Below are 26,849 nucleotides of genomic sequence, written 5' to 3'. Positions count from 1 at the left end.
GGAATGCATGATAATCATGTTCTTTACCACCGTCCATGAAGAACAATATCCCCACCTTTTATTGACTCCACATCAATAAAAGCCACTCCAGCGCTATAGTGTTGAGTCACTCACTGCATTCAGCACCATGAATATATTCACTGCACATTTCACTGCACCTATTTTTTTTTGGGGGGGGGGGGGTGAGCTTTGCTCCCATTTTCGACCTTAGTAACTGTAGGCTACAGGAGTGTTGCCTTGGCTAAATGACCTTGACGATTGGCCTGGCGCCAGCTAGCTAGCATAGCCTACATGTTGTATGTTCCATTCTTTGGGGTTACAGGGAGAACAGAGCTCAGGGAAGTGAACGTGTTGTTGTGGAAACGAAGGCCCTAGGCAGCCGTTTTGGGGAGTTGTGTTAGTGGTTGTCTGGGTGACAGACAGCTTGTACCTCTCTCTCCTTCTCTCTAGATTTCTGTCTGACTCTCTCGCTCTCTCTCACACAACGTTCTCTCTCGCTCTCTCTCACACAACGTTCTCGCTCTCTCCCACTACCTCTCTCTGGCTCTTAAACGATATCGCCTTGGCAACTTGTGCCTGGGCATAATGAGGCGTCAGATTCCACTGCTAATAACACTGGTAGTTCAACCAGCAGTTCTCTCTCTTTTATCTCTCTCTTTTTTCTCTCTCTCTCTCTCTCTCTCTCTCTCTCTCTCTCTCTGCCAGCCAATGTATTTTTTCCCATCTTTGTCTCTCACTTTCTCATGTCAGCGTCTCCAATTTAGCATCTCTGATTTATTTCTGTTAGTCACCTGTTATTTCTGTTAGTCACCTGTTCACACCCTCTCTCTCTCTCTCCTTGATATCTTTCCCTTCTTCCTTGTCTTAGAGAGTCTAACTGACGTATGGAACATGCAGAGGTGTGTCAGTCAAACTGCTATTTTCTGAGTCACTTCTCGGCCATGTTGCATCCTAATGGTTGTTTAATGAACCTACGACAAACACACACTCTCAACGCTCCGCAAAGAGATATCCGCTTTGCAACAGATGACACCCATTCCTCTGCAATCCCTGTGCTACACACACCCCTCAGTCAGACACAGACACGCACACACATCCATATCCTCTGTGGAAGTGACTAGACACGACACAGATACCACCCACCCTTTCCATTAGTCTCGTTTGTCAGGGTGTTTAGAGGTGTGTTCAAAGCCCCTCCACGTTGTCCCAGGGTTTGTCAGAGTGCGCTGACTAATTTGAAGATGTGCAGCTGCACCCCAGGCGGATAAGAGCCCTGTTAAACCTTGAGTCATGAAAAGGGGGGATTAATAGGATGAGGGGTGAAATGATATTTAAAGTGTCTCCTCTACCCCCTAGAGGAAACAACCCTTTTTTTTCATTGTTCCCCTCTAATCAGGGACTGATTTAAACCTGGGACACCAGGTGGGTGTAATGAATGATCAGGTATAACAGAAAACCATCAGGCTCTGGAGCTCGTAGGGTAAGAGTTGAATACCCCTGCCCTAGAGGAAACACAACAGTACAGGGTGTTAATTAGACCTTATAGGAGAAGGGAAGTGGTTTACACACACCATGTGCTTTGGTACACTACACCCCTCTGGGGACTGTTCCCTAGGGGGGAGGGGGGATCAGAGGTAGCTAGGGGATGATGGGGATCCTCCTCCATACTGCGAGACAGATTGGCACACATACACACACACACACACACACACACACACACACACATACACACACACACACACACACGTACGTGTGTATTTGTTCTCTGCAGATAGGAATTGGTTGGTGGTAAGCAGAACATGTGCCAATTGTTGTCATGGTACCCAGTCTGTCCTTAGAGTTCTTGAGACACACACACACACAATATAGAACACGTCATTTTTTTCACACCATTTAGCCCGTCCTCCATTTAGCCCGTCCTCCATTTAGCCCGTCCTCCATTTAGCCCGTCCTCCATGTACTAGTACTTAGGAAAGAGCTGTGGTGTGTGACCAGGATAGTGTGAGAACCAGTGTGTGTGTGACCAGGATAGTGTGAAAACCAGTGTGTGTGTGACCAGGATAGTGTGAGAACCAGTGTGTGTGTGACCAGGATAGTGTGAGAACCAGTGTGTGTGTGACCAGGATAGTGTGAGAACCAGTGTGTGTGTGACCAGGATAGTGTGAGAACCAGTGTGTGTGTGACCAGGATAGTGTGAGAACCAGTGTGTGTGTGACCAGGATAGTGTGAGAACCAGTGTGTGTGTGACCAGGATAGTGTGAGAACCAGTGTGTGTGTGACCAGGATAGTGTGAGAACCAGTGTGTGTGTGACCAGGATAGTGTGAGAACCAGTGTGTGTGTGACCAGGATAGTGTGAGAACCAGTGTATGTGTGACCAGGATAGTGTGAGAACCAGTGTGTGTGTGACCAGGATAGTGTGAGAACCAGTGTGTGTGTGACCAGGATAGTGTGAAAACCAGTGTGTGTGTGACCAGGATAGTGGGAGAACCAGTGTGTGTGTGACCAGGATAGTGTGAAAACCAGTGTGTGTGTGACAGGCACACCTTTGTGTGTGTGGTGGATCGGCCTCTCACCTCTGGATATCCTCGGAGGAGGAGAGATGAGGAGGAGGAGGAGGAGGAAGGCCATTTGCAGTGAGCCTCCCGCCCAGAACAATAAATCATTTACCAGATGGACGAGGTAAAACTCCCCACTGGCTCTCTGAAACCGCCTCCCTTTCTCTTCACCACGTGTGTGTGTTGGTGTGTGTGTGTGTGTTGGTGAGTGAGTGTGTGTGTGTGTGTGTTGGTGAGTGAGTGTGTGTGTGTGTGTGTGTGTGTGTGTGTGTGTGTTGGTGAGTGTGTGCGCTGTGTATTGCAGCTGCACCCAGGGTTTGTCATCTTGTATGTTTCAAGCCGCTGTTGGAGCACGCAATGGAAAACAGCTGACACACACCCTCCTCTCGCTTTTTCCTCTCTGCACCCCCCCCCCCCCCCCAGTCCCTTGTGTTTTCTCTCCCTCGCTCTCTCTCCTACACTCCCTCTCTCTTTGTTCTGCTCCTTCTCCCTCTCCCTCCCCCTCCCCCTCGCTTTCTCACTCTCCGTCTCTTGCCGACCCGATCTCTCTCTCTCCGTTCTCCCTCTCTTTGTCAATCTGTCATATTTCATATTTCCCTCCTGTATCCCATAACCCCCTCTAGATCAGAATCCCCAGATACCACGGACGTCTTCGTGAGAACATCACTCTAGCATTCAGCCCCAGCCCTCTCTGTCCCATCACATTCCCTAACGAGACCTTGGAGGAAAGTCTACATCCATGCTTGTTTTGTTTTCATCCTAGAAAGAAGAGAGACTGGGGAAAGAACAGAGACTTCTTTTTATGGTGTTGGCTGTCGCACATGGCCTTGAAACAAACAATAGTCCATTCTTTCTGTCTTATCAGGTCCACCAGGTGTGTTGGTGCTGGGCTGGAACAAAAGCCTGCACTTCCGGTAGTTCCAGGGGATATGTAGTATTTGTAGTGTAACGCTGATCTTTGTTAAATTCAGCTGGTTGTATTTTCTCTGTGGGAGATGGTTCTGTTTGTTGGGAATGGATCAGCTAACCTCTCTCTCTCCCTCCCTCTGTCTAGTGGTGCTACCGTCTGTTCCTCTGACCCCAGCGCATCTGGACCGCCTCTCCCGGACCCCGTCCAACACCCCTGTCAGAAGACCACCCCTCCAGACCACCACCCCCGCCCTCACCCCCTTTCACTCCCTGGCCCCGGCACACCCCCACGTCCCCCCCACCCCCCCACGGCTGTCAGACAAGAGACAGAGGCTAAAGGAACACCGCAGGACCAGTGCTCTGGGGCTGGGACCCCCCCACCCCGGCCCTCACCCCGACCATGACCCCAACCAAACGGGGGACCTGGTGGCCCCCAGACTCCGTCGGCACGGCGACCAGGACAAGCCCAAGGGCAAGCGGCAGTGCAAGACTAAACACACCAGCCAGAGGGAGAGGGAGAGGCTGGGGCTGGGGAATGAAGAGCTGGGGGAGAGGGTGGGGCTGGGGCTGGGGAATGAAGAGCTGGGGGAGAGGGTGGGGCTGGGGCTGGGGAATGAAGAGCTGGGGGAGGAGAGAGAGAACAAGGTGAGTGGAACACACACACACTCCTTTTCATGCTTTTGTGCACACGCTCTTGCGGAAACACACCCTCTCGCTCGCTCTCTCTCTCTCTCTGTGTTTTTCTGTCATCCTCTCTCTGTGTGAGAGAGCGAGTCCTCTGTGTTCCACAGTGTGTTCCCATGGGCTGAAACCCCCTGGGCAGAGCTCCTTGAATATGCTTCAAATCACAACAATGTTGATTATTACAATTATGGGGCTTATTGGAGCTCACTGGGAAAGCTCAGAGGGAGGTGTGCTTGGGGTCACCGTGTGTGTGTGTGTGTGTGTGTGTGTCACTGCTGTGAACTCCCCCTGCTCGGAACACAATCCTCCCCAGACTGGAAGAGGAGGAGGGATGGAAGGAGTGAGTGAGGGAGAGAGAAAAAGGGAAAGAGGGGGAGTGTGCTCTAGAGGTCTGGCCTGTGTGACGGAAGTACATTCTCCACAAAACACACCAACCCTAGGGTGCAGTAATGGGCCTCGGCTGGTGTCTGTCATGTCTGTGAGAGCCTTGTCTCTGGCTATGTAGATCACATCACGATACTGACTATATTGCAGGTGTTGTGGTGTGCTGTTACTCTGTGTGTGTGTGTGTGTGTGTGTGTGTGATGGCGTGTCTGTCCGTCCAGCCCTGAGGAATTACCCAGCGAGGCAGCTGTCAGCACGGCCCCTGCAGAATCACACCACATACACACACACAGCCCCCCTCCCCGAGCCTCGCGCTTCGCATGAACTCTCCACTCCCTTTCCCCTATTTCTCTAACTCCTCCTCTTTCCTCCTTCCTCCCCCCTGCTCCGGTATTCACACACACACACACACACACACACACAGATCTCTCTGGGGCAGACGCCGCGTCTGTATCCTGTTTGCCGTTCGCTGACTGCTGCGAGCGCCGTCGCTGACAGATGTGTCCAAACACACACACACACACACACACAATGTGCTTATCTATGTCATGAAAGCATCGTAACGTCTTTCATGTTGCTTTCCTTTTAGAAGCGTCGCATTAATTTCACGTGTCTTTTAAAATGTGTCAAATCAGAAACGCATAGCCTAAATATGGAGGGTTTTTTTCAGATCCCATTTTTAAATATTGCATTTTATAATTTCATACATGTAAGTAATATTTACATAAAACATTGTCACACTCAGGGTAACAATCTAGATGTGTCAACCATTAACTGGATAGCCAACCATCTACTATTGATATTAACTGGATAGCCAACCATCAACTATTGATATTAACTGGATAGCCAACCATCAACTATTGATATTAACTGGATAGCCAACCATCAACTATTGATATTAACTGGATAGCCAACCATCAACTATTGATATTAACTGGATAGCCAACCATCAGGAATGTGTGAAGAAGATATATTAGTAGAATTTGTAACCGCAGTGTGTTGCTATAATGGCTGCCTTTGCCTAACTTATAACAGCGTTAGAAAGGTAGTGTGTGAGAAAATATGCTTTTTGTTAGGCGCTTAACATTTGGAGTAACAATTGTGTGCGCGTGTGTGTCCTGGGGCATTTCAGGCGGTGGGCAGTCAAGTCACGCTCTCGCTTCCCCCTCCCCCTCCTCCTCCATCACTCCATCTCTCCCTTCCCCTCTCTCCCTCCCTCTCTCTCTTGGTGACAAGCGTGTGCTCATGGTTATAAATGACTTTGCGAGGCCACGGCCGGGGCCCCAGGAGAAGAGCTGACATTTATTAGCCCCGCCACCGTGCAGCCAGTACACACACACACAAACGCGCGCACACACACACACACACACACACACACACAACCTGTGGTCGGGAATAATTAGCACTTCACCCTAGACTAGACCAGCGACCCTAATCTCCGTAGAGGGAGAGAAGAAAGGAGGAGGAGAAGAGGGAAAGGAAGGGGGGAGGGGAGGGGAGGACGGCATAAACCATCACCTCCGCAGAGAGGACAGGGAGGGATGGAGAGGAGGGCAGCTCAGATAATAAAAGCCGAGGGAGGAGGAGGCTGAAAGAGGGAAAGCTCTCTGATAACCTCTCTCTCCTCTCCTCCGCTCTCTGTTCTGTTGTTCCCCCACTCCACGGCCATGTGTCAGGTGTGTCGAGCCACACATACACACACACAGAATGGAGAGAGGATAGCGTTGTCTCAGTATGTGAGTGTCAGAAGATTTCTGTGGAATATCTGTCATCCAGACTCTTAATACGTTCTCCCTCTCTCCCCCTCCCCCCCACCACACACACCAGGTCAACGAAAAGCGCTGCAGCGAGAAGCAGAGGAGGTCTTCCTCCCTGTCGGATTACTCCCACTCCTCCCCCCTCAAACCCTCCTCCCCCGCCCCCCCTCTCACCCCGGCCCCCGAGCTCAGCCCCCTGCCCAGCCCTACAGAGACCCAGGCCCGCACGCCAACCCCCTCCACCCCCCCGGTGCCCACCAGTACCCCTGCCAGCCGACCCATGCCTCCTGAGGCCCGCAGGCTCATCGTCAACAAGAACGCAGGAGAGACCCTGCTCCAGAGGGCTTCCCGTCTAGGATACGAGGTAAGATGATCTGATACCATATGTGGAAGGGTTGTGTGGGGTGGTAGTGTGTGTTGGTTTGAAGGGTTGTGTGGGGTGGTAGTGTGTGTTGGTTTGAAGGGTTGTGTGGGGTGGTAGTGTGTGGTGGTAGTGTGTGTTGGTTGGTTCTTCTGTCGCTCTCTCTCCTGGGTTGTTCTGTCGTTCATTCTCTCCATCTCGTTCAGCTTATGTCTGCTAGTTCTCTCGTTTTCTCTCTCTCTGCGCCTCTGAGTGTTGGGGGTGTGTGTCGTCCCCCCCCCCACCCACATCATTCACATCTCATTACTTCTCTAAGAGACGGGAGGCCACATGTTAGAGCCCTCCACCAGGCACAGAGCTCGGAGCAGTCGCCTAGCTAGCACACACACACACACTGCTTTCCCTCACACACACACACAGACTTGCTGGAGTACAGCTCTTCTCTCTGTCTCTCCAGTCTCCAGTAGCTCTTAACCCTTTCCTACCACATCCATCCCGGTTTCCCAAAACTACATACTTTTTTGGGATCCCTAAAAATTCCTCCTATCCCCTTTCCTGGTCTAAACCCTGGGAATACTAAGAATATTGGGACTAAGGCCGTCCATTACTAATTTGTCCCCCCAGATTAATGAGCCTGTGGATTAGTTCCAGCAGGGCTGTCTGAAAGGACTGGCACCGCGCGCAGGAAAACCAACCGTTAATGCTGTTTGGAACGCATGATTCGTCCTCTCCCTCCCCCTCTTCTTACCCTCCGATGCAAAACATTGTACTTTTAAAGGAGACTGCAGACTGCAGACAGCCTTTTGAGACGAGGGGAGATGGGATGAGCTGGGGGGTTAGAGGAAGGGTGAGAGAGCGTCTCAAATTGAATGTGGTCTTTACCTGAGGTGGACAGCAGGACAGATGGAGTTGGGGTTGGAGAGAATTGGTAGTGTGTTCTATGAAATGTCCCCCTGGGAAGATAAAACGGTTTGGAGGTGTGTGAGGTGGGAGAAATGGTTTCCCTGTAGATCAAAGGTAGGGTTGGTTTTAGTAGACCAGCGTCTGTGGCCAGCGTTTTGAGTGTGTGTGTGTGTGTACTCGATAGTGTGTGTGCTGGAGGCAGCGAGGCATGCGCTCCAGACGGAGCTCTTTGATTTATACGTGAGGAGGAGGAGGAGGAGGAGGAGGAGGAGGGGAGGGCAGATTTAATCCTGTAGCGTCCGCTCTCCTCTTCCTCTCTCCCTCCCTCCTTCCCTTGTTCCTCTTCTCCTCCGCTAGCCCTGTCCGCCCCTGAGGCCTCTCTCCCTCCCTCATTCCCCGCTCGGCACCGCTAGACATGGCTGCTGTGTTTGAGTGTAAACCCAACGGCATCTTGTTTTTCTAGCCTTCAGGGTTTTTTCCTTCCCTCCCGCCGTCTCTCCCTCCCTCCCTCGCTTCCTCCCTCTGTCTCTCCCTCCGTTGCTTCCTCTCTCTCTCCCTGGCTCCCTCCCTCCTTCAGCGGGACCCCGACAGGAAGCGCTTTTCTAACTGCCTGCGTGTGATAAGCCACAAGCAGCTCCCTGAGGCCGCCCGCACTCTCTCTCTCTATATCTCTCTCTCTCTCTCTCTCTAGCTCTCTCTCTCTATCTCTCTCTCTATATATATATATATATCTAGCTCTCTCTCTAGCTCTCTCTAGCTCTCTCTCTATATATCTCTAGCTCTCTTTCTCTCTTTCGCACAGCACGGAGAGAGAGGGTGGGGAGCGAGAGCACATCGCAGCAGACAGAGTGAGCACTGTAGAGAATGGAAGAGAGAGAGGAAGACTGTGAAATATGACAGGGCTGCGAGGCCAGGCCTTTCAACGCGCCGCTCCCTCCCTCCCTCTCCTCCCCCACTTCCTCCTCCCCCTCCACTCCACACGCTGGGCTTGCCGCCTGCCCGCCTGCTTTCATTTCTCAGCCCCTCCAAAACAAATTCCAGTCGGTGTGCAAAGCTGGGAGGCTCCGTTGGGATCGATCTCTCCCGCATTCTTCACACTTGTATCACTTAGCCTTAGGACTACCTTTAATTACACACGCACATACACGCACACACACACACAACGCACACACTCACAGCACACACACACACACACACACACTCACAGCACACACTCGCAACACACACACACCAACACACAACACACGCATGCACATTCACATTCAAATGTGGAATATCACTCTGGCTTCAGTGCAAAATCTCAATTCCCGGTTGGAGAGTGTGTGTGTGTGTGTGTGTATACATCTACAGTGAGTCGTGTATTTGCGTGTGGTTTTGGAGTGCAGTGTGTGAGTGGAATGAGTATCAGTGGTGAGACATGGCGTTGGTTTGTGTTTCTTACTGTGGTTGCAAGAGACGCCACTGTTGTTTTTATCTGCTGAAACGGTTGACATTGGTTATGCAGTGATTTCCATAGTCTGTCTGATCACAGCATCTATTCATTATTAGAACTGGGAGAGAGCAGCTATCATTTCACCACTAATAATATTAAGATTATATTTAGCTATTTGGCTGTGTGTTATTTATTCAGATTAATTGTATGTGTTTGTTAAATAGTGAATATCGGAAGTTCTACATATTTTGTGGCTTTGTTTGCCATTAAAGTAAGCTATAAGATTCCACCATGTTGCTTTCTTCTGTCATGTGAGGTCAATGTTCATGGAGGGAAGGAGGTGAGGGAAGGAGGTGAGGGAAGGAGGTGAGGGAAGGGTAGAAAGTGCAAAGTGCTGAGACTGGCCCTCCTGTCTTTGTGTTGTCACTCGCTTGTCACTGACCAGCTAGCAGCGCCACACTCGACACAGTGTCTCCACTCAACACACACACACAGCCCTGTATGGTTCCTACCGGCTGTCACGCTTGCAGCCAAGCCCTTTGCCTTGCATACACACACACACACACACACACACTCACTTCCTGCATATTTCATAATCCTTTAGTCTTTCGATGCGTGTCGCGACATGAGTCGTTTCTCTCTCTCTCTCTCTCTCTCTCTCTCTCTCTCTCTCTCTCTCTCTCTCGCGTCACAATCCTGCCGTGCCGAGGGTGTCAATGGGATATGTTAATGAGGCTGGATTGAAAATGAGACAACGCTTTGTCCTGTACCTGCCAGAACTAATAACACAGACAGACACACACAGAGACTGGGATGGGCACACCTAATTGTACTCATTTGCATGCTTACGTGTCCAAAGTAAGTGATTGTCAGCACACATGCTTGCCATAAAAAACACTGGAGGTTTTACTTCCTCAAGAATTCGCAGGAGTGACCTTTAAAAACACACACGTGCAGCACATTCAATTCAAGCACTCATAAAGGCTAACAAACACATATAGCTCTGCCCTCTAAAAATGCATGCTCACGCTATCTCTTTCACCCGCTCGCGCTCTCTCTCAGAGAGCGCAAACACACACACACACACACACACACACACACACACACACACACACACACACACACACACACACACACACACACACACACACACACACACACACACACACACACACACACAGGCCCTTATGTGAGAGTGCTGTAGGGTCTTATCGCAGCTCATATCCCCCCTCCTCTCTTGTCTGTCTGCCAGACCTCAGAGGCACAGCCGTTCAGACACATCCCCAGCGCGCACACACACACACACACACACACACACACCCTCTCCATATCCCCAGGCCCCCCACTGCTCTCTCGACACCCCTGTCTCCTCCCTCTCCCTCCCTCCCTCTCCCTCCCAGCACTCTCCCCCTTCAACGCTGTACTCCCACTCACTGGCTGAATGAGTACGAGAGAAAAGCGAGAGAAATGAGAGATCACGCCCGCTCAATTAAAACTCCACTTAGCGCGCCCCGGCCTTTTTCACGCTCCCCTCTTTCCTCTTTTTTTCCTCCTCTCCTCTCCTCTTCTCTCCGCTCCTCTGTTCTTTTCTCTCCATAGTAATACGCGGTGTGGTCTCCTAGTCTTTGTCTGGGGGTGAATGGAGGGTAAAATTAGAACCACCGTCAGAGAGCTCTGAACCACGCTGTTGTTTTTCACTTCCTGATTATCTAAATGGTGCCGGACTAGATAATGCTTAGGACACAGTGAAACATGGACACAATGCCTGTGTAGCGTGTGTGTCCCAGTCTGTCAAGTGTTAGGAGATGAGAAGCGAGGCTTCAGCATTCTCACGGTTGGAATCGCTCTCTCGCTCTCCTCGCTGTAATCTCCATATGCATTTCAATTCTAACACTTCTTTGTGAGACTTGTCGATGATACCGTATGTGTGGGTTTGTGAGAGAGGTAGGTAGTGTGTGGTTGATGTGTTCTCTGGGTGATGAAGTAGCTAGAGGGTTAACAGTCTGTGGGGGGGTCCAGGGGGAGGGAGCTGGAAAGCCATCCGCCCTGAGGAGGAAGAGATTAAAGACGACCTATGAAAGGAGAGAGGGCGGTGGGTGTTTTACTGCGGTGGGAAAGAAATCAACAACCGTGTGCTCTCCACTGCGCTCCTCTCCTCTGGTGGCCATTAAAGCTGTGCTTTATCGTGTGTTTAATGCCCCGCTTAGCTCCACCGACCGACCAGCGGTCTGGGAAACACAGACCTCCACAGCTCACTACAACCCACTGTGCTTTTAATATGTGGACATGTACCATGTACACATGTTCAGAGTAGAAGTACGACTAGGAGTTACCACACCATAGTAGTAGACTAGTAGTTACCACAGTAGCAGACTAGTAGTTACCACACCACAGTAGTAGACTAGTAGTTACCACAGTAGCAGACTAGTAGTTACCACACCACAGTAGTAGACTAGTAGTTACCACAGTAGCAGACTAGTAGTTACCACAGTAGCAGACTAGTAGTTACCACAGTAGCAGACTAGTAGTTACCACAGTAGCAGACTAGTAGTTACCACAGTAGCAGACTAGTAGTTACCACACCACAGTAGTAGACTAGTAGTTACCACAGTAGCAGACTAGTAGTTACCACAGTAGCAGACTAGTAGTTACCACAGTGTTAGACTAGTAGTTACCACAGTAGCAGACTAGTAGTTACCACAGTAGTAGACTAGTAGTTACCACAGTAGTAGACTAGTAGTTACCACAGTAGCAGACTAGTAGTTACCACAGTAGCAGACTAGTAGTTACCACAGTAGCAGACTAGTAGTTACCACAGTAGCAGACTAGTAGTTACCACAGTAGCAGACTAGTAGTTACCACAGTAGCAGACTAGTAGTTACCACAGTAGCAGACTAGTAGTTACCACAGTAGCAGACTAGTAGTTACCACAGTAGCAGACTAGTCGTTTTTTTTTTTTTTTAGTTACCACAGTAGCAGACTAGTAGTTACCACAGTAGCAGACTAGTAGTTACCACAGTAGCAGACTAGTAGTTACCACAGTAGCAGACTAGTAGTTACCACAGTAGCAGACTAGTAGTTACCACAGTAGCAGACTAGTAGTTACCACAGTAGCAGACTAGTAGTTACCACAGTAGCAGACTAGTAGTTACCACAGTAGCAGACTAGTAGTTACCACAGTAGCAGACTAGTAGTTACCACAGTAGCAGACTAGGAGTTACCACAGTAGTATACTAGTAGTTACCACAGTAGCAGACTAGTAGTTACCACAGTAGCAGACTAGGAGTTACCACAGTAGTAGACTAGTAGTTACCACAGTAGCAGACTAGTAGTTACCACAGTAGCAGACTAGTAGCTACCACAGTAGCAGACTAGGAGTTACCACAGTGTTAGACTAGTAGTTACCACAGTAGCAGACTAGTAGTTACCACACCACAGTAGTAGACTAGTAGTTACCACAGTGTTAGACTAGTAGTTACCACAGTGTTAGACTAGTAGTTACCACAGTGGTAGACTAGGAGTTACCCCAGTGTTAGACTAGTAGTTACCACAGTAGCAGACTAGTAGTTACCACAGTAGCAGACTAGTAGTTACCACAGTGTTAGACTAGTAGTTACCACAGTGTTAGACTAGTAGTTACCACAGTGTTAGACTAGTAGTTACCACAGTAGCAGACTAGTAGTTACCACAGTAGCAGACTAGTAGTTACCACAGTAGTAGACTAGTAGTTACCACAGTAGCAGACTAGTAGTTACCACAGTAGCAGACAAGTAGTTACCACAGTAGCAGATTAGTAGTTACCACAGTGTTAGACTAGTAGTTACCACAGTAGCAGACTAGTAGTTACCACACCACATTAGTAGACTAGTAGTTACCACAGTGTTAGACTAGTAGTTACCACAGTAGCAGACTAGTAGTTACCACACCACAGTAGTAGACTAGGAGTTACCACAGTAGCAGACTAGTAGTTACCACAGTAGCAGACTAGTAGTTACCACAGTAGCAGACTAGTAGTTACCACACCACAGTAGTAGACTAGGAGTTACCACAGTGTTAGACTAGTAGTTACCACAGTAGTAGACTAGGAGTTACCACAGTGTTAGACTAGTAGTTACCACAGTGATAGACTAGTAGTTACCACAGTGTTAGACTAGTAGTTACCACAGTAGTAGACTAGTAGTTACCACAGTAGTAGACTAGGAGTTACCACAGTGATAGACTAGTAGTTACCACAGTGATAGACTAGTAGTTACCACAGTAGTAGACTAGTAGTTACCACAGTGATAGACTAGTAGTTACCACAGTGATAGACTAGTAGTTACCACAGTGTTAGACTAGTAGTTACCACACCACAGTAGTAGACTAGTAGTTACCACAGTGTTAGACTAGTAGTTACCACAGTGTTAGACTAGTAGTTACCACAGTGTTAGACTAGTAGTTACCACAGTGTTAGACTAGTAGTTACCACAGTGTTAGACTAGTAGTTACCACAGTGTTAGACTAGTAGTTACCACAGTGTTAGACTAGTAGTTACCACACCACAGTAGAGGACTAGTAGTTACCACACCACAGTAGTAGACTAGTAGTTACCACACCACAGTAGTAGACTAGGAGTTACCACAGTAGTAGACTAAGAGTTGCCACACAACAGTAAGCAACTATAAAGCAGCTTTTGAGCAACCAGGCAGGGGACACCGTTAGCTTTCAGCACTGAAGTGTTGTAGTAGTGTGTTTTGAGTGGAGAGGGACCGTACGGCCTATGTTTGAGCACTGTTGGTGAGCTATTTTTTGGAGAAGAGCCCTTTTGGGGGGGGGGGGGGGCTGCTGGTCGTTTCAACACTGTGTACTGTGTTATGGTCTATTTTGTTGTCCACCAGGCATGCCAACCCCAATGCCAGCCCTCGCTGTTTAGTGCTTGTTAAGTTGCCGCAGCGCTGGCGGTAGCAGGAGTTGGACTCATTTGTTGCCACGGCAGCCACACGACCACGCTGTATCCAAAGATACAGACACTGTGTGTGTGTGTGTGTGTTTGCGCAGCTCGCAGCACGGCTGTGTGGAGCTATGAATGGATTCCATGAAAACGGGTCGGGAGGGAGGGCGCGTCAAAGCAGCGCTACGCTAGCTGAATGCTAATGTCTGTCTCTGCTCTCTGTGTGGAGCGCTGCAGCTAGACTCTATCTTTCTCGCTCTCTTTCTCTGGACCTTTCTCTCTTTCCACGCTTCGCTACCCTGGTTCCATCTGTTTGTCTGGGATTGTGTGTGTTTGTGTGGTTTGATGCTAGTCGCACTGGGCTGACTGGAAGGGTGTGTGTGGTTTGTGATGCTAGTCGCACTGGGCTGACTGGAAGGGTGTGTGTGGTTTGTGATGCTAGTCGCACTGGGCTGACTGGAAGGGTGTGTGTGGTTTGTGATGCTAGTCGCACTGGGCTGACTGGAAGGGTGTGTGTGGTTTGTGATGCTAGTCGCACTGGGCTGACTGGAAGGGTGTGTGTGGTTTGTGATGCTAGTCGCACTGGGCTGACTGGAAGGGTGTGTGTGGTTTGTGATGCTAGTCGCACTGGGCTGACTGGAAGGGTGTGTGTGGTTTGTGATGCTAGTCGCACTGGGCTGACTGGAAGGGTGTGTGTGGTTTGTGATGCTAGTCGCACTGGGCTGACTGGAAGGGTGTGTGTGGTTTGTGATGCTAGTCGCACTGGGCTGACTGGAAGGGTGTGTGTGGTTTGTGATGCTAGTCGCACTGGGCTGACTGGAAGGGTGTGTGTGGTTTGTGATGCTAGTCGCACTGGGCTGACTGGAAGGGTGTGTGTGGTTTGTGATGCTAGTCGCACTGGGCTGACTGGAAGGGTGTGTGTGGTTTGTGATGCTAGTCGCACTGGGCTGACTGGAAGGGTGTGTGTGGTTTGTGATGCTAGTCGCACTGGGCTGACTGGAAGGGTGTGTGTGGTTTGTGATGCTAGTCGCACTGGGCTGACTGGAAGGGTGTGTGTGGTTTGTGATGCTAGTCGCACTGGGCTGACTGGAAGGGTGTGTGTGGTTTGTGATGCTAGTCGCACTGGGCTGACTGGAAGGGTGTGTGTGGTTTGTGATGCTAGTCGCACTGGGCTGACTGGAAGGGTGTGTGTGGTTTGATGCTAGTCGCACTGGGCTGACTGGAAGGGTGTGTGTGGTTTGTTAACGATGCTAGCCGCGCCACGCAGCGCTGTCTGACTGACAGGTAAATGAGCACACAGACACTGGAGCTCCATCACAATGACTGAAGAGAGACTGCTGTTGACTTGATGCTTCATTTGCCTTGTTCTGCTCTTCTCATTCTGACTGGATTCTATCATTAACAATATACTACAGGACTATACATTTCTGTTATGGAGGACTTTTTAGAAGGTCTACACATTCATTCTCATTGTGTTAGCCATAGTCACCTTGCTTTGGTCAGGCCTTGGAGTCGGCAAACTTTCCACAACTGTCTATAGAATTACAATTCATTCTAATTCATTGCTACTGTGACTCATGTTTCCCAGGAGTCAGATGAACTCGTGGATACCATTTTGATGTCTCTGCATGCGGTTTGAAGGAAGTTGCTAACTAGCGCTACTGTAATTGCTAACTAGAGTTAGCGCATCGACTGGAAGGGTCTACCTCTAACTTCCTTCATACTGGACTCAAACATACAAATGGTATCCACGAGTTCATCTGAGACTGGGGAAGTAGATAAAGGGCCTCATTGCCAAAATCACGAAGGATCCCCTTAAGGTCGGGCACAGAATTAGAATCCTAACTATCTCTACAGGGTCTAGTGAAATTGTAAGTGAATTGAAATTGAATCCCTCCTTAATGGAAAAATAATTGGCAGTTTTCCAATTCCAAACATGAATTCAATTTTGTTTAATCCCCTTTACTGACTGGAGTTGGGTGGGGGGAAACAATTTAATGGCCCCTGCTTCCCTGCTGTTGGGTTAAAGGATCTCCATGCTAGGAGGCATTCCGGCTCAAACATACTCTCCAGTGGCTCAGAATCCCAGGTTTTTAAGAGCAACCGAGCAGCCATTGTGGATATGGTCCATAACTGGCCAGCCTGAGCCATCACACACAGCCATCCAAATCCATTACCCAGATGTTGGTAGAAAATGTATGGGACCGTTCAGGAGGGACAGATTGACTGGGCTATTTTGAGCTGCCCAGGCAGCCGTTTGATAAGACTTATTGAAAAATGAAAGGCTCGGCGGCCACTCCACAGCATTTGCATAGAGATGGGAATCAGAGCGGAGGCTCCTGTAATGGCTTACCTTCCACTGCCCTGGTTGAGAGGATGAGGGAGGAGAAATGGGAACCGCATAGATCCAGTTCTCTGGACCAGTTCCAGTTCTATCTCTCTTTGACACCATCTTCTGATATTAGAAGGACTGGCTAAGAGGGGCAAGGCAGGGTTGAGTCAGTTTGATACAGATAGTGTAGTACATACTTGGAATACTGAGAAATACCACAGGGTCTAGGGTTTCAATTGGACCTTAGAAATAGACTAATGGCCTAACCCAAGAGCGTGTTCTCATTCAAATGTGTTGTCAATTTGATCTAAATCAACTTTTCAAAACTTCCTGCGGCTATTGATGAATTTCACCTTTGTCAATGTGTACCTATGTTTCTTTTAAGCTTCATTGAATTGAATGGCATTTTTAATGGAACTGGAAGATGTGGACTAAAGCACCGCATTCCATTCGGAGCCCTATGACCTTCTCTAAACCCCTCTGTCCCCTGTCTGTGTAGGAGGTGGAGACCCTAACCCCTCTGTCTCTGTCTGTGGAGACCCTAACACCTCTGTCCCCTGTCTGTGTAGGAGGTGGAGACCCTAACCCCTCTGTCTCTGTCTGTGGAGACCCTAACACCTCTGTCCCCTGTCTGTGTAGGAGGTGGAGACCCTAACCCCTCTGTCTCTGTCTGTGGAGACCCTAACACCTCTGTCCCTTGTCTGTGTAGGAGGTGGAGACCCTAACCCCTCTGTCTCTGTCTGTGGAGACCCTAACACCTCTGTCCCCTGTCTGTGTAGGAGGTGGAGACCCTAACCCCTCTGTCTCTGGTCTATCTAGGATGTAGTGCTGTACTGCCTGGAGAACAGGGTGTGTGACGTCAATCACCGTGACAATGCGGGCTACTGTGCGCTGCACGAAGCGTGTGCACGTGGCTGGCTTGCCATCACTCAGCACCTGCTGGAGCACGGCGCCGACGTCAACTGTAGCGCCCAGGACGGCACCAGGTAGACACACACACTTAAGCATGGCGCAGGCCAGACATACAGACATACAGGCGCAGGCCAGACATACAGGCGCAGGCCAGACATATAGGCGCAGGCCAGACATATGGACAATGACCTTCCATAATGTGTGTGTGTGTGCCGTGTCTCTCTCCATCCCCAGGCCCCTCCATGACGCGGTGGAGAATGACCATCTGGAGGTGGTCCGTCTGCTACTGTCCTACGGAGCTGACCCCACCCTGGCTACTTACTCTGGCCGCAGCCTCCTCCGCATGACACACTCCCACGGCATGGAGGGATTCCTCTCTGGTGAGACCGCTTTAGAGAGAGAGAGTGTGTGTTTGTGTTCCTCTGTGGGGGACACAGTATCATCCTCGGGAGTCACCTCTCGTTACCCCACTAACAGGTTACTTAGCAACAGCTGTAGAGGGGGTCGTCCTCTGGCGGCGCCGGGAAAATCGGCTCTGGTTAAAGCAGATTTGGAATTTGTGTGTGTGTGTGTGTTTACTAAGGGCTGGCCCCTGTAAGCGGTGCAGTGATGGGGGAGAGATTGGCCCCTGTAAGCGGTGCAGTGATGGGGGAGAGATTGGCCCCTGTAAGCGGTGCAGTGATGGGGGAGAGAGATTGGCCCCTGTAAGCGGTGCAGTGATGGGGGAGAGATTGGCCCCTGTAAGCGGTGCAGTGATGGGGGAGAGATTGGCCCCTGTAAGCGGTGCAGTGATGGGGGAGAGATTGGCCCCTGTAAGCGGTGCAGTGATGGGGGAGAGAGATTGGCCCCTGTAAGCGGTGCAGTGATGGGGGAGAGATTGGCCCCTGTAAGCGGTGCAGTGATGGGGGAGAGATTGGCCCCTGTAAGCGGTGCAGTGATGGGGGAGAGAGATTGGCCCCTGTAAGCGGTGCAGTGATGGGAGAGAGATTGGCCCCTGTAAGCGGTGCAGTGATGGGGGAGAGATTGGCCCCTGTAAGCGGTGCAGTGATGGGGGAGAGATTGCCTGACGACTGAAACTGCATTTTTCCGCTGCTCTATGTTCCCTACATACTACAGTCTGAGACTGCCGTCAGGGAGGTCGTTGGCGGTGACGTCAAAATGAGGGATGTTGTACCAAGTAAACAAAGTCATCAGCGGTTGGATCATCGCTAAACCAATTGGTGTATCAAAGCTAATGACGAACTTTCAAAAAACGCCGCTTTACCCACGTGTGTTCTGGCTCTGGCCCAAACCTCTAGAAATCGTTGGGGGGGGTACTCGGATGCAGGGCGTGGCGGAGCATTTGGCTGGAGCAAGGGGAGAGAGTCTGCAATAGAGCCAAGCTGATTTGGTTGACTGGATATGGGGCCAGGACAGGGAACTCACTACACACACACACACACACACACACAGGCACCACACAGTTTAAATGGATGGTGAGGAGATATTCCAAGGGGAAGTAGAGGACAGTGTTCCATTGAGTGCTTGAGAGCACCGCAGTGAGCTAGCTTCCCTACCGCTCTCCCTCTTCCTCTCTCTGTCCGTTCTCCTCCTCCCCGGCTATTTCAGGGCTTTATTAATCAGCCCTGCTCTGGCACCCACACACACACACACACACACACACTATCACTCTCTCACACATAGACACACACTTTCATTCTCTTACACACACTCCAGCAGCGATTGCCAAACGGTGCCTAGTTCAGTCCACTCCCCTAACCTGATCTGTGCTTCCCAGAGAGAGGGTGAGAAAACGCACAACAAATCCAATCCATTTAGGCAAAAGGGGGGATTAGAAAGAGGAAAGTGAATTTCCATTTCCCCCTTCAGTTGAAATCCACGGTGGCCCACAGTGCTGCTACAGCTCCAGCCCCCTCTGCCTCGCTCCACTCACTAATCCTCAAGTGTTGATGAGTTGATACTATTTTACATAAACCTGCCCACTAGGAGCACCCCAGAACCCTGAGTCCCTCCCTCCCTATCCTCTCCCCTCTCTCCCGCCCTCCCTCCCTCTCTCCCGCCCTCCCTCCCTCTCTCCCGCCCACCCTCCCTCCCTCCCTGGCCTCTAGGCCTTCTACAGGGATTCTCTGGGACTTTGTTCCCTAATCCTGTTGTTTATTTGCGAAGGTAGATCCCTCGTTCCCGAACGCCGTGGAAATGTCAGATTAACGAGACGACAGCTGAAATAGCAGTGTGTTTCCGTGTCTGTGTGTGGAGCTGGAAGTATGGGTGGTGATATAACACATCGGGGGTGTGTGTCGGTAGAGAGACACACACACACACACTGCCCTGAGCGCTGAGTGCTGCAACATCGTGACCCACATTACCCAGGGAGAGCAGAGAGCCGGGGGAGAGGAGGGGTGGACGGGGGTAGCAATCAGAGCCCAGCACCTCTCCTCTCTTTTCTTCTCCTCTCCGCTCTCCCTCGCTCCCTCTCTCCCTCCGCTCTCCTCCCCTAATCACCACTTCCCACTTAGCATTTAAAACGGCTGCTTCCCCCGCAAACTCCAGCACGGCCACAGAGCAGCACGGCCACAGAGCCAGCCTGTCATTAAGAGCTATGGGGAGCGCAGTGCTCAGCTATACCCTGCTGACACACACACACACACACACACACACACACTGCAGAGGTGCGTCTATACAACAAGCCAGCACTAAAATATGAACACACTCAGTGGCGTTGCAGTGTAATATTAATGATCTCATTGCTGTTGCTGTTTGGGTTAAGTGACCAGTATTTCCCCTAGTATTACCTAGTATTACCACATATCTAATTTGCTGCAGGCTGAGCTGGGATGATGGATGGAGGGAGAGAAGAGGGGGTGTTGAGGTAAAATGGCCCCCAGGCTTGAGCCGGAGCGTTCCTCTTGATTCATCCTTCCTTCCGTCCCCTCGTTCCCTTCCTCTCCCCGTCTCTACTCTCAGGCTTTGTGTAAGACCACGTTAGAGAGAGAGAGACGGAGCGAGTGAAAGACACGGCAAGTGCAAGGAAGCTAGAGACAGTGAGTGTGAAATAGAGAGAGAGTACGACTAAAAGACAGATGGAGGGAGCGTGAAGGGCTAGAGAGTGAGAGACGGGAGAGAGAATGAAAGCTAGAGGGGGGGGGGGGTGGGGGGGAGTGTGACAGAGAGACCTGGAACGAGACTGAGCAAGCGTGAAGGAGCAAGAAAGAGAATGAAAGATTGAGCGAGAGGAGGTAGAGAGAGGGAGAGCGAACGAGCGTGGAGGAGGAAGGGAGAGGGAGTGTGGAGGAGGTAGAGAGAGGGAGCGTGGAGGAGGAAGGGAGAGGGAGCGTGGAGGAGGTAGAGAGAGGGAGCGTGGAGGAGGAAGGGAGAGGGAGCGTGGAGGAGGTAGAGAGAGGGAGTGTGGAGGAGGGAGGGAGAGGGAGCGTGGAGGAGGAAGGGAGAGGGAGTGTGGAGGAGGTAGAGAGAGGGAGCGTGGAGGAGGTAGAGAGAGGGAGCGTGGAGGAGGTAGAGAGAGGGAGTGTGGAGGAGGAAGGGAGAGGGAGCGTGGAGGAGGTAGAGAGAGGGAGTGTGGAGGAGGGAGGGAGAGGGAGTGTGGAGGAGGAAGGGAGAGGGAGCGTGGAGGAGGTAGAGAGAGGGAGTGTGGAGGAGGGAGGGAGAGGGAGCGTGGAGGAGGAAGGGAGAGGGAGTGTGGAGGAGGAAGGGAGAGGGAGCGTGGAGGAGGTAGAGAGAGGGAGTGTGGAGGAGGGAGGGAGAGGGAGAGAGAGGGGGGGCGTGGTAAATCAGCAGGTTTGTCTGGATGTGCTGTCTGCCAGTCTGATTTCCACTCCCTCCCCCAATCTGTTCCCTCCCCCTGGGAGCTCTCTAATCAGTAGCTAGCACAACACAGACAACACACTTTCTAACTTTCCCTCTCCTTTCTCTCCCTCCATCTCTCTCTCTCTCCTTTCTCCATCTCCCGAGTACCTCTCTTTCTCTCTCTACCTCTCTCTCTTTCTCTCTCGCTCCGTGGAGTTTTTAATGAGGCTTAACTGCTGAATCCCTGAATGGCTGTAGCTGGCATAACACTCCCTTACTGCCTCTGGCATCTCAACACTACCCACCCAACGCCAAGCTACCGCACAGCTGCCCCCGCTCCCACACCGGCTCCCTGTGCGCAAGCACAAACACACACACACACACAAACACATACATAAACATACACACACAGAGAATGCAAAACATAGTGACCTGCTGTCCAACCAGCCGGAGCCGTTTTTAAATGAACACTCTGTGGAATGAACACCCAGTGGTTTTAAGTGTGTGTGTGTGTGTGTGTGTGTGTGTGTGTGTGTGTGTGTGTGTGTGTGAGCGTGCGCGTGCATGGCTCTCTAGTGGCTTTGAAGGCTCCCGAGTGGAATCTGATTAGAGATGCATGTCTGCCTGCACTCACACACTGCCGCGCTCCGCCTGTTCCACGGTGAGGCTGTGTGTGTCAGAGGGAACAGGGAGGGTGGGGGCCGGGGGAAGGGTTACATGTCCTCTTTTCCTCTCGTCTGCAGCAGCAGCTTTCTCTATCCTCCGTTTTTTCTTTTCTTTTCATCACTGTGTCTGTCTCGCCAATACAGAGCCAGACGTCTCTTCTACAACAAGATGCATCTCTCTCCTCTGTCCCTGTTTATAGCTGTAACATGTCTCTCTCTCGCTCTCTCTCTCTCTCTCTCGCTCTCTGTCCCTGTTTATAGCGTAACGTGTCTCCATCTCTCTCTCTCTAGAGTATTTTTCTGACCTGAAGGGGCGTGAAGACCATGACGAAGGCATCTACTGGGAGTTTTATGGCAGCGCCGTGTGTGGTGAGTACAAACACACACACACACACACACACACACACACACACACACAGGAGACAGGAGAAGAGAGGGAGGAGGAACAGGAAGAAGAGAGAGAAAGACCCTCAGGTAAATCTCTGTGGGAGTCTTCTGGGAGTAGACGAGCGTTGATCCAGGAGAGGACCAAATAAGAAAAAGAACAGTGTCTTGTCTCTGATAGATTTTCGCTCCCAGCTACGGAGCGAGCTACACTTTCATGCCACCTCCCCTCCTGCCTGCCTCCCCTCCGATCTCCAAACCACAAGTGGCTCACGTATTGCATACGATCAATATTGATGGCCCATGTGGAAATCGAACTCGCAACCTTTTCTCCAACCAACTGAGATACGTGGATCTCAATGCCATGCAGCAAGGTCACCGGTTTTAACTAGTGATGCTGTGGAGGTTTGAGCGGAGAGAGAGAGAGGGGGGGGAGGGGGGGGAGGGGGGGGCTACTGCAGAATGGGCCCCACTCCAGCTGTTAGGAAAGCCAACTCTCTTCTCTCCTCCCTCTAACCTTTTCTCCTTCACTCCCACTCCCTCTGTCCATGCTAATACCATCCCTAGTCCTGTGAAGGCAGCAGTGGATGGAGTGGGGGGGGATGGCTGCTAGGATCGCGCCACACCTGCATTATTCAACACACTGATACACACACACACACACACACACACACACACACACCCTGCGGTCGGTTCGGTGGGCTGAGTGGAGCTAGGCACCCCAAGGCAACACCTGGCTGCTTCATGCGATCACTGGAGGGAGAGAGAAGGGAGTACAACCAGCAGCACAATGCTCTGACTGTCTGTTTGACGAGGCTGACCTTATCTGCCACAGGCATTTATCTCCAGCTCAACCCTGGCTGTGTGTGTTCGGGGGGGTGCAGGTGTAGACAGACAGACATGTGCATATCATTTGGAATGTTTGTATGTGCACACCTCATTGAGTTTTTTAAGATGTGTGTAGTGCTCTCCAGTCATCTCCATTGATGCAGACAAGTGTTGTAACAGTGTGTGTGTTCACTCATCACTACAATAATGTTCTAACCGTGTATTTGGTCATCACTCCAAAATAATGTTCTAACCGTGTGTTTGGTCATCACTCCAAAATAATGTTCTAACCGTGTGTTTGGTCATCGCTCCAGAATAGTGTTCTAACCGTGTTTGTGTGTCTTCATCGCTCCAGAATAGTGTTCTAACCGTGTTTGTGTGTCTTCATCGCTCCAGAATAGTGTTCTAACCGTGTTTGTGTGTGTGTGTTGCAGAGTCAGGTGAGGACCCAGCAGCCTATGACATCCTGGCTAACCCCCCAGGACCAGGAGAGGAGGAGGAGGAGGACACCAGGCAGGGATTTGAGTTTGAGTTCTCTGACCGACCCCTCCTCCCCTGCTACAACATTCAGGTCTCCCTCTCACAGGGGTAAGTGTGTGTGTCGTTATGAGCCCCAGAAATACAATTTTTCCTTTCAGTTCCGACTATAGTTTTTAATAAGTTTCTGTCCTGCAGTAAGCAAAATAATTAGCTTTAGTCCATCCACCTGTGACCACCCATTACATTACAACAGTATTGTCACCGTTACCAAGCCCAGCCCAGCCACATTATGATAGTGTTGTTGTTCTCACCAGTCCCTTACACTTCACTGCATGTTGGGTTCCATCCCACCATCCGTCCCTCCTTTCCCCCGTTCCAGTGTGTTATTAAGCAGACGAGAGGAGAGATCATTATGACCAGGGTATCGATAAAGTCATTAGTCACACCGACCTGGGGGAGGGAGGAGAGGAGGAAGGGGTCATTAGTCACACCGACAGGGAGGAGGGGGAGGGGGGGTCATTAGCCGGGGGGCTCGCCACAGGAGGAAATTATTTATGTTAAGGGAGGGAGACTAGTAGAAGCAGAGCTCTTTAATACTGTGGGTTGCTCTGATATGAGGAAGAAGAAAAATGAGGGGGTTAGAGAGAGAGAGAGAGAGAGAGAGAGAGAGAGAGAGATGGAGAGGAACAGAGAGGGTGGGGAGAGACAGGAGGAGTGGGATTGTTAGAGAGAACGATGGGAGGATTGATAGAGGGATGGTAGAGAAAGAGAGGGAAGGATTGATATAATGATGGTGGAGAAAGAGAGGGGAGGGTTGATGATGGTGGAGAAAGAGAGGGGAGGATTGATATAATGATGGTGGAGAAAGAGAGGGGAGGATTGATGATGGTGGAGAAAGAGGGGAGGATTGATTGAGGGATGGTAGAGAGAAATATAGAGGGGAAGATGGAGATTGAAGCTACGCAGCACGGCGGACTGCCGTTAGCTAGAGACGTATGTGAATGCAGACAGCGCTAATTGCCTCCCACACCGTTTTCCTCCTGGCCTCGTCACACACCCTCTCTTCCTCCCCTCTCTCTCTTCCTCCCCTCTCTCTCTTCCTCCCCTCTCTCTCATTCTCTCTGTCTTGGCTGCAGCGCACTGTTCTGTGTAATCTTCAGTCTGAGCACCGCTCGGCTCCGCTCTCTCTCTCTATCTCTCAGCGGAGCTCCCCTCCCCCACTCTTTCTCTCTCTCTCTCTGCTCTCGTTCCCTCTCTCCTCTTGTCTCTCTCGGCTCGCTCTGCTCTTCTGGCTGATGCAGTATTAATGGATCTCCTGGGCTGTGAGGCCGGCCTGCGCTCACAAACACACACACACACGGAGGCCCTCGGCAGCACTTGCTTTTCCACTCCTCTCCCCATTCAGCTGCTCCCCAGCCGCAACGCTACACATCTAACCATTTCAAGTGCTATCGATTGAACAGCGCATGTTGTTCGTCACCTACCCTACCGTGTGTGTGTGTGTGTGTGTGTGTGTGTGTGGAGGAGGGGGGGGGGGGGGTGGTTACACACATCCATTCTCACATAAGGATTATTCACACACCAACTGAATTCACAGAGCGCCCCCCAGAAAAGCCTTTGTGTTTATACGTGTGTGACAGATGTTGAAAACCCCAACCACGGTGCTACAGCCCATAATTACAGCAAGTGTTGAAAAGCTGGAGCCACCGGTCTCACATCACAAGTGTAGAGCTGTGCTAACCCGTTCCCCCTCTCTCTCTCCCCCTCTCCTTCTCTCTCTTCCCCCCCTCAGTCCCAGAAACTGGCTGCTCCTATCAGATGTCCTGAAAAGACTCAGAATGTCCTCCAGGGCTTTCAGGGCAGCCTTTGCCCACCTGGAGGTAGCAACCATCGCCGAGGCGGAGTTCTACAAGCAGGCATCCCTGTCGCAGCTCTTCTCGTGCCCCGACGAGCTCGCCGCCTTCCTCCCCGACAGTAAGGAGCTGCTGGACCTGGTTGAGACCAGCTCGGAGCTGGCCGCGCTGCTCGGCTCCTCGCTAGAGTGTTTGGACAGCCGATGGGAGCCCAAAGTGGCCCGGGCCAAAGCTAAGGCCCGCTCGTGACCCTGAGATACACACACCGAGGGTGAGTCCCAATAAGATCTACTCTCTACCTGAAGTGGACACTCCTTCACTAGTTCCCACAAATCTGGTGCAGATATTTGGCTAGTGGTAGTTTTCCACCATATTTCTTATACCAGTCATTTCCTTTCAAATCGGTGAAGGGAAGTGAACATGTGCACACTTTGGGAGGAAGGAGAGAGTATTGGGACGTAGCCAACACACACATACTCCATGTGTATCTAGTGTACGTTCCCATGCCCTGTGAGGACTGGACATTAGAACACTGGACAATATCCCTTCAAAGAGGAAACGGACCCAGCGCCACGCAAAGGACTGAATTTTTTAAATAAATATATGTATATGTATACATTAACAGCTGATTTGATTTGTTATATATATATATACATATAAATGTATATCCATACTGTATATCTGCTGCATTGGTTGTCATGTTTTGGTCAGGTTGTCGGTTTTGCCACTGCTTGGGTTGATGTGCAGGGACTAGGCTAGTGAACAGGTCAGGAGCAATGTGAGTTGAATGTGGACCTCTGAGGTAAAGGTTATTGTTTGACTTTGGATCATGGCAGTGCACTTGATTTGAGCATTACCGACCCATCTGACTTTGTCAGGTGGTTCATAGATATAGAGGTAAACTGTGACAAACATTTTAGCACTCATGGCTCATCCCAAAGATTTTGGGATTTTATTTTCGACATTGTGTCTAAAAACCTAGCTTTATTTGTCTCGTATTTATGACGATGAGGAATTAAGATATTTGATGTGGGTTTTTTGTAAAATATTAATGTAAGATACTACATGTCACGTCAATTGAAGAGTGAGATTCATGCTTGAACTTGTAAATAAGATGACCATTTCAGTAACTGTTTTTCTGACTGGGGTGTTTGATTAACTTTTTGTTTTGGCAATGTAAGTGTTTAAACTTTGTAATTAAATACACTATTATTTGTATTTATATTTTACAAAAAAGTTCCTTTAAATAAATGGCAATAAAAGTGAACCTTTATCGTATTTTATTCATCTTAATCATTTCCATTTTTAGGTTTGTAAAATTCTGGTAACTTTCCCAAAATGTCCAGGTTTTCCAGAAGTTCTGGTTGTAGAATTCCAGATTTCCTGCTTATTCCTGCCTTGTTCTTGGAATCTCCCAACCAGGACTATGGAAAAACACAGCTTGTCAAGCCTATTTATAAGGTCTGAAAAATACTTTATTCACATTTGCCACTATGAATAACCTACCTCCCCATTTTTGGATAATCTAGTCTAGAAATACAGTGCTCCCAAACAGCTTTCACTGTTTTCTCTTGCAGTCATCTTGGTGGTTTGTTTGTGTGTGTTGAATCCTGGTTTTAACGTGCCACGCTGGCTCTCTCGCGCTCCACTCCGCTCTCAGGGCACTAGACTTTCCATC

At 50.3% G+C, this 26,849-nt stretch overlaps 1 protein-coding gene across 1 annotated transcript in view; it reads left to right on the top strand.

Annotated features, from left to right (window-relative positions):
• Positions 1–26,422, top strand: part of bcor (BCL6 corepressor) — a 46,752-nt gene extending 20,330 nt beyond the window's left edge. Inside the window, exons 8-14 of the mRNA XM_084152463.1 lie at positions 3,611–4,059; positions 6,361–6,654; positions 17,068–17,234; positions 17,395–17,540; positions 21,918–21,995; positions 23,273–23,426; positions 25,111–26,422. Coding sequence (XP_084008589.1) covers positions 3,611–4,059; positions 6,361–6,654; positions 17,068–17,234; positions 17,395–17,540; positions 21,918–21,995; positions 23,273–23,426; positions 25,111–25,420 — 1,598 coding nt within the window. The 3' untranslated portion in view covers positions 25,421–26,422. The remainder of the gene's footprint in view (positions 1–3,610; positions 4,060–6,360; positions 6,655–17,067; positions 17,235–17,394; positions 17,541–21,917; positions 21,996–23,272; positions 23,427–25,110) is intronic.
• The last annotated feature ends 427 nt before the right edge of the window (positions 26,423–26,849 follow it).

Source organism: Coregonus lavaretus (assembly GCF_964263955.1).
Source record: "Coregonus lavaretus genome assembly, chromosome: 35".
NCBI classification, from domain to species: Eukaryota; Metazoa; Chordata; class Actinopteri; order Salmoniformes; family Salmonidae; genus Coregonus; species Coregonus lavaretus.
Note: the sequence above shows the minus strand (reverse complement) of the source record. Positions and strands in the feature narration are given on the sequence as shown.